General features: G+C 36.7%; 1 protein-coding gene across 8 annotated transcripts in view; it reads right to left on the minus strand.

Moving 5' to 3' along the window:
- Nucleotides 1-15,177, minus strand: part of LRCH3 (leucine rich repeats and calponin homology domain containing 3) — a 155,084-nt gene that overhangs the window by 22,170 nt on the left and 117,737 nt on the right. For 4 of the 8 annotated variants that reach the window (XM_090277916.1, XM_090277931.1, XM_090277889.1 and 1 more), the window contains exons 10-14: nucleotides 14,868-14,944; nucleotides 11,249-11,297; nucleotides 10,095-10,244; nucleotides 7,250-7,300; nucleotides 6,273-6,326 (exon numbers count right to left, since the gene is read on the minus strand). In XM_090277916.1, the coding sequence (XP_090134042.1) occupies nucleotides 6,273-6,326; nucleotides 7,250-7,300; nucleotides 10,095-10,244; nucleotides 11,249-11,297; nucleotides 14,868-14,944 (381 nt within the window). The remainder of the gene's footprint in view (nucleotides 1-6,272; nucleotides 6,327-7,249; nucleotides 7,301-10,094; nucleotides 10,245-11,248; nucleotides 11,298-14,867; nucleotides 14,945-15,177) is intronic. The other 4 variants (XM_090277939.1, XM_090277923.1, XM_090277899.1 and 1 more) reach the window with 3 other exon arrangements.

Genomic DNA, 15,177 nt, shown 5'->3' on the forward strand with positions numbered 1-15,177 from the left:
GCCTATTCTGTAAGTATCTATCTGTAATTCTTAATCCCTTTACTTTCCCCCCATTTTCCCCAGACAGCCCTTCTCACTGGCCACCATCCCACTGTCCTCCATATCTATGATTGTTCCGTTGTTTGCTTAGCTTGTTTTTTTAAAAAATCCTTTATTGATTATGCTATTATAGTTGTCCCAATTTATCCCCCTTTACTCCTTTCCACCTGGTAGCCCCCATTCCACCCAGCGATCTCCCGCCTCATTCATGTCCATTGGTCATGCATATAAGCTCTTTGGCTCCTCCATTTCCTATACTGTTCTTAATATCCCTGTCTATTTTGTACCTACCAAGTTGTACTTCTTAATCCCTGCACCTTTCCCCCATTCTCCCCTTACCTCTTCCCAACTGAATACCCTCCAAATGATCTCCAAATTAATGTTTATGCTTCTGTTCTGCTTGTTTGCTTAGTTTTTTAGATTCATTTGTTGATAGTTGTGAATTTTTAATGTTCATAGTTTTCATCTTCTTCTTCTTAAATAAGTCTCTTTAACATTTCATGTAATAATGGCTTCATGATGATGAACTCCTTTAGCTTTACTTGCCCTTCCATTTTAAATGATAGCTTTGCTGGATAGAGTAATCTTGGTTGTAGGTCCTTGCTTCTCATGATTTTGAATATTTCTTGCCAGCCCCTTCTTGCCTGCAAAGTTTCTTTCAAGAAACCAGCTGACAGTCTTATAAGAATGACTCTGTAGGTAACTGCTTTTCTCTTGCTGTTTTTAAAATTCTCTCTTTATCTTTAACTTTTGGCATTTAAATTATGCTGTGTCTTGGTGTGGTGTCTGGATCTAGCTTGTTTGGGTCTCTCTGTGCTTCCTGGACTTGTATGTCTATTTCTTTCACTAAATTAGGGGAGTTTTCTTTCATTAATTTTTCAAATAAGTTTTCAATTTCTTGCTCTTCCGCCTCTTCTTATGGCACTCCTATGATTTGGGCACTGGTACATTTGAAAGTGTCCCAGAGGCTCCATAGTCTATCTTCATTTCTTTGGATTCTTTTTTCTTCTTGCTGTTCTGATTGTTTTTTTTTTCTTCCTTATGTTCCAAATTATTGATTTGCTTCTCAGCTTCAACCCCTCTACTGTTGGTTCCTTGTAAATTTTTCTGTATTTCACTTAGTATAGCACTCATTTCTGCCTGACAATCAGTTTTTGAACTCTGCATCTTATAGCTTATCTCCATTTTGTTTAGTTCTTTTTCTGGAGTTTTATTCTTTTCTTTCATTTGGGTCATATTTCTTTGTCTCCTCTTTTTGGCAGCCCCTGGGTTTGTTTCTATGTATTAGGTAGAGCTGCTCTGACTCCCTGTCTTAGAAGCATAGCCTATTGTAGAAAACTGCACTGATAAGTTGTATGTGGCAGAGCCTTATGTAATCACCTGAGTGGGGCAAACCATGTTGCCACTACATTTCTCTGTGTGGAGGAGGGCTCAGAGAGGGGACAATGGTACTGCATGGCCTCTGAAGTTTTGTATGGGAGGAAGCTGTTGCCCAGTACTCCCCTATGCCAGTCACTTCAATTTGTCTCTGTATGCCACTGGTGTCCTTCCAACTATTGCCCTGGTGCTGAATCCCAGAGGGAGTGAGTCTGGATTAGTCTGAAGCCCATTTTGGCCCTTTAAGAGAAGACACCTGAGAATCCCGCAGTTTCTTACATGGCCCCAATCCCCACTGGTTTTTACAGCCAGACGTTATGGGAACTCATATTCTCGATGTTGGAATCCTGGGCTGCACGGTCTGGTGCAGGGCTGGGATCCCTTGCTCTTGAGGTATCGTTCACGATTTTTATCCACCACCCGCGGATGTGGGACAGTCCATTCTTTGTCTCGGTACCTCTCTGTATATCTGCACCTTTCCATGTCTCAGCCCCTCCTACCCCGTCTGGATGAATGCAGCTTCTTTAATTCCTTGGTTGTCAGACTTCCATACAGCTCAATTTTCTCATGATTCTGGGTGATATTTATTTTGCAGCCTAGTTGTAGTTGTGTGAGGCAGCGAGCTATGTTTACCTATGGCTCCATCTTGACCAGAAGTCTCTTAGTTTGGTTTTCAGATTCAATTATTGACAGTTATGTCTTTATTGTCATTTTAATGTTCATAGTTTTGATATCCTTCTTTTTCTTAAGTTCCTTCAAAATTTTATATAATAATGGCTTGGTGATGATAAACTCCTTTAGCTTTACCTTGTCTGGGAAGCACTTCATCTGCCCTTCCATTCTAAATGCTAGCTTTGCTGGATAGTGTAATCTTGGTTGTAGGTCTTTGGTTTTCATCATTGTGAATACTTCTTGCCAGTTCCTTCTTGCCTGCAAAGTTTCTTTTGATAAGTCAATTGATAAGTCTTATGGGAACTCCTTTGTCAGTAATTATGTGCTCTTCTCTTGCTGCTTTTAAGATTTCATCTTTACCTTTGGCATTTTCATTATGATGTTTCTTGGTGTGGTTCTCTTTATATCCATCTTGTTTGGGACTCAAAGAGGACATTTTAACTAAGCAGAACCAGCATGAAGAAGAACATTATTTTTAAAATATTAATCCAAATCCAATTTAATAGCTCTGATTTGAGAAGACAAAACATGAGAATTCTGCATCACAGCTTAAGGCACTTCATTTCTGTCTCTGAGAAAGTCCAAATGACTTAAGTAGAATTTTCCTTTTTTTAATCCATTCACTCACTTACATACAACTAGTAGATATATTAGAGATAGTAAGTGTCAGTATTTGTTGTACACAATTTTGATTACAGATAAAAGCTTCTCAAAATATGACAATTTTTTCACCTGGTGGGGAACGGAAATCAGAGAAGACAGGACTTTCACTAAGTGTGTTGGATAAGATTATACCTATTAAAACAAAATTCCAAAGGCTTAATGATATAAAAGTTTTATTAGTTAAATAATTTTGAGAAATTCAAATTATGATCACAAATATTTGAATTATGGGTTGGATGAACAAAAACATATGTGGGTGTTTAGAAAGAAGCATATATAAGTGGTCAATAAAATAAATACAACTATTTTTAATGAGAGTTGATAGATAGCAGCATCTCCCCTCACCCCCAAAGCATGTAACATATATTGCAACATAACCTACCTTAAGGCAGAAAAATGTGAAGAAATGTACCAAAGAGCAAGACTGTGACAACAGTAATATAACATGTATATGTTACCTATTGACATTTCCTGGGCCTCCTTATAATCAAATGTACTGGAATTACTGTCAACTTCAAACATAAAAAGGCTAAAAACCACTATGTTGGCAAAGAAGGAAAAGGGAGTGGAGGGAAGAGAAAGTATATAGAGATGGGATAGAGATGCAGATGGGACGTAGATGAAAGTAACAAAAACCTGAAGAGCAGCCCTAAGAGAATGTTAGAACAACTGATATTAAATATTACTAATACTTATTTCAAATTCTATATTTCAAGTTCTTTAAACCAAATTCAGCATTTACCTTGCTATTATCAGCAGACCTTTTCATCATGAAGTAATTTAATGAGCATTATTAGATGCACAGCATTTACAAGTTCATTCAGGAAATATTTATTGAGCACCTAATACATCCCAGAAATTATGACAGGGGCTGAGTATATACATGTAAATGCAACAGAGAATATCCCTGGGCCCATGAAACTTACAGTCTAATAGTCTAATAAGGGAGAGCTATAAAATAATAAACACCTACCTAAAAGTATTATAAAAAATTATTAATAGAGACATATACCTGACTTGAAGGTGGGGAGTTGCAGAAAAGCCATTTTAAAAATGTGACATTTGAGCTGATACCAGATAGATAAAAAGGAATGAACCAAGGGGTATATGATGGAAGGGAGAGGCATTCCATGAAGAGGGAACAGCATTTGCAAAGGTTCTAGGTAGGAAAGGCCTTGCCAGATTTGAAAAGCTGAAAACTACTGGTATAGCAGGAACCCAGAGATAAGACAGACAGTAGCCAGGATATGTGAGAGCTTATAGGCCATGTTAAGAAGTTTGGATTTTATTTTAAGAAATTTGTAGGCTATCTTAAGAAATATGGGCTTCATTTTACTGTATGAAGCCACTAAAGATCAGTTTTGGGGAGATCAATGGCAGGATTTAAAATATGATTTTTTTCAGTGTTGGACACTATCTGGCACACAAAAATATGTGACATGGACCTTGCTTGTTCTTTTTACAAGAGAACAAATCCATTTTATTTACTTTTCTTTTTAAAAAAATAAAATTTATTTATTTTTAAAGAGGGGAAAGGAGGGAAAATGAGCGAGAGAAACATCAATGTGTCAGAGAAATATCGATTGGTTGCCTCTTGCACGCCTCCAGCTGGAGACCTGGCCTGAAACCCAGGCATGTGCCCCTGATTGGGAATCGAACCAGTGACCTTTCAGTCCGCAGGCCAGCGCTTAATCCACTGAACCACAACAGCCAGGGCTATTTATTTTTCAATAAATATAAGTCCTTGAGAGGTACAGCATTACAGATTCTGGGTCCAAAGGCCTTAGCAGGAAGGTTGCTTCAGAATTTAGCACAAAACATGCCACTGTTTCCATGAGTACAAGTTACCTTTCCCCAGATGACTCTGGTTTTCTTTGGTTTACCACTAGGAGTCATTGTGTTGTTTGCTTTGTAAAGAGAATTCAGTTTCTCCTTGAGCATAAACTCCTTCAATTTTAAGAATAGCTGTGTGTTCCCTCTGGTTCCAGAGACTTCGCTTATAGCCAGCTTATAGCTTTCCAGACATATCTATCATTAAAGAAGTCCTGTTTCCAGCAAGACCCCTCGGGCTCCAAGATGGCAGAAAGAGTAAAGGCCAACTAGTTTAGGTGACATGAATACTGATAACTAAAAGACAGATGCATGTGTTTTGAAATGGCTGAAGGGGATTTTATTGTTGTTTTCTCAAAGTCCACTTTTTCCTTGACAAGAAAGTCTGGGCAATCAGACTTCTATCACTTCTATACGTGTTATTAAACCTCATCTTTGATTTCCTAAATTGTTTTCAATTATAGTACAGGAGGCAATACAATGTGGTGTTTAATGATGGTTCTCAAGTCAGCCGGATATAGACTTAAACCCAGCCTAGCACTTACTGGCTATGTGACCTTGGACAAGTCACATTCTGGACAAGATATTCTGTGCCCCAGTAATCATCTGTAAAATGCAGATAAGCTTAACCTTAAGGTTGCTGTGAGGAGTGAATGAGGTAACTCTGGTAAGGTGTTCAAATCTTCACAGGCAGTCCACAGTTTTTTGCATTAATTTAAATTAGTTGCTTCTCATGCTAATTAACTTCCACTAAAACTCCAGAAGCCGTGGCTATATTCACCTGTAAGACTACCCAGTTAAAATGTGCTTTATCTATCTTAAAGGAAATGATGATTTCAGAACACACAGAAATTTGAACAGACAATGGAAGTTTATGTAGTAGAAATCTCATGCTGAAGTATACAGTTCATGCAGTAGTACACATAATGGCGGCAGTTATTAGCACATAAGACAGGAGTGGATACAGACAGGAGACTTTTGAACCACTAGTTTTCAATACAACTGTGAAAAAATAACATTAAACATGATGGAAAAGCAATTATGTAAATGGTTAGAATTATCTTTCAAGGCTGATAAAAGTAAAACTGTAAGTAAAGTTCCCGTGTTATACTGATTTTCAGCTGATAAACAGGCAGTAAAAGTAAACCAGTGTTAAAAAATGATCAGTAGACAGTATTTCAAGCTAATGTTTCCCTGAGTTTAAAAATGGAGGGATAATCTTGAGATGTAAGTCATTTTTTAAAGTTTTGGATTTTCAGTAACTTCAGATGACAAAATAAGATGCCAAATACAAGCTGTATAATTAGCATCATAGGGTAAAGAAACCCATTTAACACACATGTGGCTCATTAGCTAAATTAATAATTAATAAAATAAGTGCACCTGGAATTAGAAAGGACATTTAAAAAACTCCCAACATATATACAAAGCCAATATGGTTCTCAATGCAAATGGTTTTCTTTTGAAAACATTAACAAAGATATTCTAATCATAGGTGCAGAAAACTGGACCATTGGGTAAATCATGAATGATAATATAGGAAACCAGTTCTAGCCATTTTGCAAAGCATTTAGTAATGCTGTCCATTGCGTTTTACGGTATTTAGATTATTTTTGAATGACAAATACAATAGCTATTGTCCAATCTCCAGACATAGCAATTTAAAATTCCATTTTGTGCAAGGCTCTTACCACTAACAAGGCACTATCATCAGTGTGTTGAGACCTTCTGGATGGGAAGGGACACTGGAGAGGTGGAGAAAATGAAGCAATGTCAAAAATAAACTGCACACATGTGACATATTTCACAAATACAAAAAAGCAAAGAGACATATTAAGACATACTTGTGAAGATGCTAACATACAGGGCCACACTGAATATCATTCGGAATTTATACACCACAATAGCTAATAAGTTGGTTCTGAGTAGGGATTTTCTTCCAAAGACCTTGAACAATTACAAATATGATCTTATTGCCTAAAAACTTTCTAAAACCAAGTGGAAACAGGGATTAATTATTCTTTGTTCACAGAAGAGAAAACCAGAATTTGTTATTTAGTGAGCTAGTGACAAATAAAAACAATAAACTCAAGAGTCATGATTTCTAGTCTAGGCATCTCTTTATTACCTTTCTCAGACAAAGTAAGAGTATAATTGAAAATTTCAGAACTGTTATTTTCCTGAGAAGCTTTAATTTTTAGATAATGAATCCTCAAAAAGAAAATGTGAGGTTAAAAAGGAAGCATGCATTAACTAATGTGGAAAAGTGTAATCAGTAACACACTCACTTAGGAAATGAGCGATGAAGTTGAAGTCTTTTCTTTGTTTAACACTGACACCATTCCCCTGTGCTGGATACACACCTCTCAGGACTAGCTTTCACTACACAATAGACTTTGAAAATGGATGAGGGAGATGATACCTTTGGTGGGGATGGGGAGGGAAATAATCTCCAGATGGATGTGTATACTTAAAAAAAACCCTGATCTACAGATTCCAATAAACTCCCTGGTCTGTGTCTTCTTCCCCTTAATAAACAGAATTTTGTGAGGGGAAAAGAGAAAATGGCAATATTTTGATCACTGAAAACACATGATAATCACACACCAAACATTTCATTTCCATCGCAATAAAAAAATCCAAAGTAAAGGTGATTATATAGACTTACCTCACCATCTAAGCAGGGCTGTTGTTTTTGTGGATAGTGTGATGCTTTTTGCTACAGACCCCCGATCCCCCCCCAAAAAGGGAAGTTGATTAGAATCTGGAACACTAGAAATGATAAAGTCTATTTACTAAAATAACTGTATTAATTTCTGTATCTCTTGTGTATAACATTTTTCTGCATTTAGTGGTTAGAGGATATTGCTCTTTTCCTGAAACAGTTTACAGTTGAAACCTCTGAGGAAAGGCAATAAAATGATAAACAGTATTTTGATGTCTATAAGCATCTATAATAGACATTTGAATAACTATTTTTACATATACATGTATACAAACACAAAGTAGGGAACTCTCACTATATTCTCTCAATGAAATCATTCTCTCTTTCTCTAATATCAGTCTAACGCTAAGAGCTTTAGCTCTCATCTATCAGCCAAATTTCACATTTGCAATTTAACTGCCTATGGAAACACTCTACTTGGGAGCTCCACTTTCACCTCATGTTCAACACATCCCAAAGCAAACTGACATTTTTTGAAACCAACTGGCTCTTTTTCCCAATTTGCTAATTTCTGTTATGTTAAAAAACAATATTATAATATCTGTATATTCAGTGCTTTACAATGTGTTCTTACATACAGTATCTCAAGTGATTCGTCCTCTTACTCTGTGAGATGAAGAAACATCATAATCACTTAAAGATGAGAAAACTAAGGAAAAGAGAAGTTATGCGACATATGCAGAGTTGCAAAGTTGGTAAATAGTATCACTGAGATTTGCACCTATGTCTTCTGTCTCCAAATCCTACATTTTTCCCACAATGCTAGACTCCTATTAAAACCAATTTTTTAGCCTCAAAATCTTGCCCTGGCTTGTGTGGCTCAGTTGGTTGGAGCGTTGTCCTGTAACCAAAAGGTTGTGGATTCAATCCCTGGTCTGGATGCGTATGGGAGGCAACCAGTTGATGCTGCTCTCTCACATCAATGTTTTTCTCTATCCCTTCCTCTTCCTTTGAAAACAATGAAAAAATGTCCTTGGGTGAGGATTTAAAAAAAAAAAAATCTTGCTTTGGGATTCCCCTCCCCCTCAACTCATCTTCAATGAGTTAGTCAATATTCATGACATATCTGTGATATAATGATGCCTCTCTTGAAATCTCTTCTATAATTTTTAAAATTTATTGTTTTGGCGGGGCGTGTAGCACTCATCATACTAGTAAAAGTATTAGGTGTATCATAATGATTCTGAAATAATTACTAAAGGTGCAGGACGGTTCAGTAACTTTACAAAAGTCAAGCACATACTGAGAAGCAAAGCTGGATTCAAATTCAAATATTTCTGATTCTAAGCTCTTACCACTATGCAACACTGCTATTCCTTAGGAACCTTAGAAATCATCTAGTTTTATGCCTTTAATTTGTACCCTAGTCTAATTATTATAATTATTTTCCACTTCAATTTCCTCCTTTCTTAGTCTCTTTCTAACATATTCAACACCAGTAGATTAGTTTTTCAAAAGTATCTTTCCTCTTTTTTTTTGGTTGCTTAAGAACTTACAATTTTTTTCTTCTGCCTAACAGATCAAGATCAAACTCTAATTTGACATTTAATCAGGACTGTCTACAATGTGATTATCTCTTACTAGCTATGACTTCTCCAGAAGGCAAGCTAAATGAGTTAATTTATATAAGATGCATAGAACAGCACTTAGGACATAGTATGAGTTAGCCATTATTATTTACTGAGTCAGTATAGCAATGTGGTCACAGTGTAGGGTCTGGAGCCAGCCTTTTTTTTTAAAGAAACCATTTATTTTCCATCAATCTTATTTCCATTTTCTGTTCAGCCTGTCTTGATTAGAATCCTTGCTCTGCCACATACTAGCTGAGTATTTAACCATAGGCAAATTATCATCCTCTCTGAGCATCAGAGATCATCATCATCATAGGCTGATACACCTGGAAAAGAAATATTTTATCATGTGTGTGGTACTTAAAGAAGATGGTTTTAGGCTTGAGTTAAGAAATACAGGAGAGAAAGTGTTTTGAGGACACAAGTGATTCATTCACTTAACAAACATTTATTGAGCTTTACTATTGACTAAGACTTGCTAAGATCTAGGGATAGAGCAGTGAATAAACAAGACAGACATGGTCCCTGTCTTCATGAAATTTACAGATAAATGAGAGACAGATATTAAACAAACAAAAATACAAATAATTATTTAATTATGAGGGAAAAATCCAAGAGCATTTCAGAACAGAAAGACACAAGCAATACAGGCAAAACAAAACAAAACAGATTTAGGAGCAACTATAAAGGTTGTAAATGTTAAAAAAGAAAGAAAAAGTATTAACAGGAATTGATAACTGAGAAGGTATGGAGAGAACAGAAAGGAAAGAATCAAAGATGACTCTAAAGAGGCCTGTGAGTCTCGCAAATTTTTGGTATTCAGCAGAGTGAGGAAGTTACAGATAGGCTGGATAACAATGGTTTACATTCAGTTGCGTGGCACTTTCGTTTTCATAAGATTATTGATCTCTACTAATGCACTAGAGATTGAGAAACTGGCAGCTGGACAGTGATGTGATTGCTAATTAAGAGGAAGAGACTACTGTCCTGATACCAAGAGCATCACTTCTAATTGTCCTCAGGTCTATCTATCTACATGAGGACAATCAATCTAATCACAAGTAGGAGACAGTTACACTATTTACTCAAGATTCCTTATATGAGGAAAAGAAGTTGACATTTTAATTAAGACAATAAATAATGACAGCCTTCAGCAAAGCGAATAAACACTTCTAAGAAACTTTAGGAATATCATTGAATGAATTCAAAGGACTCACCTTGACAAAGTCCAGGACAGCATCTCTCTGAATCTGCTTGGTCCTTATTTTCTCCTCCTCATACTGTAGGGCAGCAAGCTGTGCCTCTCTCCGAGTGCGCTCTACTAATTGTTCTCTTTTCCGATGAAGTTCTAAGTCTGTATGTGATGGCTGAAACAAAAGTCAGTTTGCATATGCGAGTGAGGATAAATATCAACGTATCAATTTAGGGAACTACTAGTGACCCAACTTTTATTTTGTAGTCACCTAGCATTTCTTTAAATGTGTTTACTGCTAATCTTCTCGCATTTTTGCACTGTCTTCTTATGTGTACTATAAAGCCATCATGTGGGTAAAGATTTATTTTCTGTCTGGTATCTAAAGACACTGTTAGCAAGTATCAGGGGTACATGTTATACTAACTATATGGCTAAGAAGAAAGGCAGTGAAGTTTACAGATATCTGACAATTAACAGTAACTTAAGTATTATAAAAGAAGAAAACCATTTTAGTTAAAAAGAAATAGATCAAAACTGCTCTTCCCGAAAGTGACTGGAGGTGCCCTCTGAAAATGGTCCGTTATTCACCTGACCCAGAAAACCCCCCAAAATCATGCAAATCGAGAGGTTCAAATCTTTGTGTTCACTTCAAGAACACTAAGGAGACTGCATAGGCCATCAAGGGTATGCATATTCCTAAAGCAGCCAAGTATCTGAAAGATGTCATTTCAAAGAAGCAATGTGTGTCACTCCCTCCTTACAACAGTGGAGTTGGTAGGTGTCCCCAGGTCAAATAGTGGGGATGAACACAGGGTCGGTGGGCAAAAAAGAATTTTTGCTGCACATGCTTAAAAGTGCAGAGAGTAATGCTGAACTTAAGGGTTTAGATGTGGATTCTCTGGCCATTGAGCACATCCAGGTGAACAAAGTTCCCAAGGGGGTGGGGGGGCCGAATTTACAGAGCTCAAGGGTTGATTAACCCATACGGGCGCTCTCCCCCTGCCACACTGAGATGATCCTTCCTGAACCAAAAGAGGAAGTTGCACAGAAGAAAAAGGCATCCCAGAAGAAACTGAAGAAACAAAAGCTTATATCCCAGGAGTAAATTCAGCATAAGATAAATATTAATAGAAGTTTTAAAAAAAGATAAAAACTAAAACAGGAAGTAATTTTTACCTGATTGTTACTTGGTGATAGTGACAAGAGAGATGGCTCAACTGGAACCCTGACCCGAAAAAGAAAAAGAAAAAACTTTTTTGATTAAAAAAAAAAAAAAACATACAAAAGACAAGTGAAACTCATTGTTTATGTAGCTTTCTAGTAATCAACAGGCAAACTGTCTAGTCAGCAATAAAAGACTAAATGAATTTTTTGTAAACTTGAGCCCCAGTCATTAAATTAAGCTACAGAAATATCTGATGTCTCCAACTCATGTTTCACGTGATGATATCACTCACCAAGCTCCAGACAACTAACAACTGTCTGTGATCAGTCAGTGCTGACAACAGTTATTCAAGATCACTTTTCAAACAGTATCATTTCTTTATAGCACAAATAACTATTATCTTCTTTACTAACATGACTGCAACAAGATACATGTAAATGAAGATCATTTTATATACAAAGTCATTTATCAACAGAAATCTGGAAGATTACAGAACCTGGTAACCGTAATTATAAAGCACTCCTACTCCCATTTTCAACTGATGAAGAAATTGTAACAACAAAAGTAAAGCTTCTATTAGTTTTTATTCTTAAGAAGAAGATGAGATCTGATTTGATGCTTAAGAAATAGTAAAACCTGCCTCCCAGCTTTATCAGTGTTAATTCTTATAGATTGGTATTAAATCTTTTTTCTGAACTGGATGCAATGTTTCAAGTTTCTGTTTCTCATCTGTGTCTTTAAAACTAACAACATTGCAACAGTGACTTTTTGACATTTAGGGCCTGAAATTTTAAACTATGATTACTGGCCAAATGTTTTTTAATTCTATATTGCTCCTAATAGAAATTAATAAGCTTTACAAGACCTAGCCTGATACTTTCATCTCTCCTGAACTAAAATGACATTCAGATAAGTAAACCTTTAAAAAATGATAATATGTTAGTTTTAACTTTACATTTAATCCATCTTGGCAAATAATTATAAAATACTTAACAATTTATCATAATTTATCCTCCTACCATTATTATCCCTGAGGCAGGTAGTATCTAGGTGTGTAAGGAAGGGGTAGGTAGGAAGCAATGTACATATGTGGTTGAGGGGAAGGAAGGAGAATTAATTAGAACCTAGAAAAACAAAATTACTTCAAAATGATGGGCAACCCTCAGGCTACTAAAACCTGTCCTAACCAAAAAATCTTACCAGCCCTCCAGTTACAAAGACTCAAAGGAATTGAGGCAGTTTAACAAACTGCTACTTGCCCATTAGTCATTGCTGAAAAGAAAGTTGCTTACTCTTTCCTCTTAATATAATTCCATTTGAATATAAGCTCTAGGAGGATGGGAACTTGGACTAAAGTTCGCAGCTGTCTTCCAATACCTAGAAAAGCTCTTGGCAGATATTAAGCCAATACCTAACTAAACAAATGATGTACAGACGACACTAGAACAATGGGGTTAGGCGCACCAAGCTCCTCTCCCTTGCGGTCAAAAATCCACCTGTAACTTTCAACACCCCAAAACCTTAGTTGTCCCTTGGTATCTGTGGGAAATTGGTTCCAGCCCCACCCCTCCCCAGCTGATACCAATATCCATAGATGCTCACGTCACCTACATAAAATGGCATAGATCAGTGGGTGAAATTGCCCTTCCACGTCCATGGAATTCCAATTGCAAGTCAAAAATAGAACAAGTAGTTATTGAAAAATAAAAACCATATATAAGTGGACTCATGCAGTTCAAACCCATATTTTTCAATGGTTAACTGTATGCATTGATATGAGAGCTTAACTGGTTACTGGGATAAAATATTGAACTCCCATCCAAAGACTGTATTAAGGTCTAGTGATCTGAAACACCCAATCAAAAGTACAGTCTGCCTTCTGTACCTCCAGGTTCCACATCAGGATTCAACCAACATTTTCAATCCATGGTTGGCTGAATCCCCCAACGTGGAACCTGGAGATATGGAGAGCCAACTAAGACTCTCACGTAGTGGGATCTGAAGTGGTCCTGTGAATAATGAGGGACGACTGTAATCATGGCTTCAGTTTCTAGCCCTGTGGCAGACTAGACACTCTGAATGAGTCTTCCAATGGAAACCACCACAATTTTGAATAAAATAACCTTTCCAAATCCTGCTGCAGTGCCATTAAAAATAAAGAACCCACAAATTCTGAAAAGAAGTAAAAATAGCAACTCTGGGTTAGGGTTTGATAGGCAGATTTTTGGCCCCTATGATCTCACCTGGTGTTATTCCAATGAATACATTACATGTCAAAAGGACTTTGCAGATGAAATTAAGGTTACTCATCAGCTGACCTTAAAATGGGGAGATTACCCAGGTGGGCCTAAAATACTCACATGGGCACTTAATAGAAGAGGAAGGCAAAAGAGTTCGTGAGATGCAGCGGAAAGGGAAACCAGAGATTCAGAATGTGAGAAGGCTTTGGCCCACCACTGCTGCCTTGATATAGAAGAAGCCATGGACCAATGAATGGGGGTGGACTCTAGAAGCTGAAAACAACTGCCAACTAACAGCCCACAAGGCAATGGGGACCTCAGTCTGTAACTGCAGGGAACTGAATTCTGCCAACAACCTGTATAAGCCTGGAAGCAGATTCTCCCCCACAGTATCCAGATAAGAATCCAGGCAGTGAACACCTTGACTTCGGCCTTGCGAGACTCTAAGCAGAGAATCAAGAAAATCCTGTTAAGATGTGTATCCATCGGAATTGTGTTATAATAAATGGGTGTGTTTTAAGCTGCTAAGTTTGTGATTACTTATTACATAAGCATTAGAAAACTAATACATAAGGCAACTGAGCAAAAAATGATGGCTTTCACACTGAGGGTTTCTACTAAATTCTGGAGATCTTGAGTTCTACTTAGGATGAGTGTAGGAACTAAGAGGGATGGGAGATGGAGCCCACATTCATCCAAAGTGGGAATATGTAATAGGAAATCCCTGCATGAAACTGGATTCTCAGAAGACCATCCTCAGTAGACATGGCAACTGAAAAGTCACCTTGAGATAAATTTCAAAGACATAAAACTTAAATAAATTGCTATGAACTGACTGATAAGCCTATAAAAAGCCAAGTTATGAATTTCTTTAATTATTCTCCCCATTTTCTTTATCTATTTGTCTCAGTGCCCTAACCAACCATTATATCCTGTCAAGTATAAGTAAAGAACTACCGGTATATAGGACACTTCCACATAGTAAATTAACCATTGTTTAAGAATAGGCATGTTAAGTCTACTGCTCTAAGAGTTCATAAAAACAGAGAGGAAGCAAAAAGCAAAGGCTAGAATTTCATTTAGCTGTCTTTATGCAAAAATCCAGACATGTCACCATAAAATCTCACTGTTATTAAGTATCTTCAAATCAAATAATTGTTTAGGTAATGCTTTAGGTGATCTGAATTTAGAATCAATAATTCAATTTTACTTGTTTTGCTATTACATGAGTCCAAAGGCACATCATCACTCAACTCTAAAAACACAGTATCTAAAACACACAGAATCTATTGGTCTTCATTATACCTAGATCTATACAAAACCGAAATCATCTCATACTTTTTATTGAGTTTTAAGACAGAAACAAATGAATAGAACTGGTTTTTCAAACCTGTTTTGATGTGAATATCTTCTTATGTCTTCTGTTTTTTGAAACTCCCTCATGGGTACTGGCTTTATTGGTGAACCCTACACCAAAACAAACAAACAAACAAACAAACCCAGAAATAAAGCAATTTAACATATGTATCCAGAACACTGTGATTACACAATTCACATTCAACTTGGCATTTAGGGACACATATATTACACTAAAAAAAATTACAAACAGAATCTTCAAATGTGAATTTTTGTGTTTAATGCATTATAGGCTGTCTTACTGCTTTGGTAAACACAAAACTACTCATAATACAAAAACGGTT

Source organism: Furipterus horrens, unplaced genomic scaffold (genome assembly GCF_987537825.1).
Source record: "Furipterus horrens unplaced genomic scaffold, mFurHor1.1.pri manual_scaffold_1, whole genome shotgun sequence".
Taxonomy (NCBI): Eukaryota; Metazoa; Chordata; class Mammalia; order Chiroptera; family Furipteridae; genus Furipterus; species Furipterus horrens.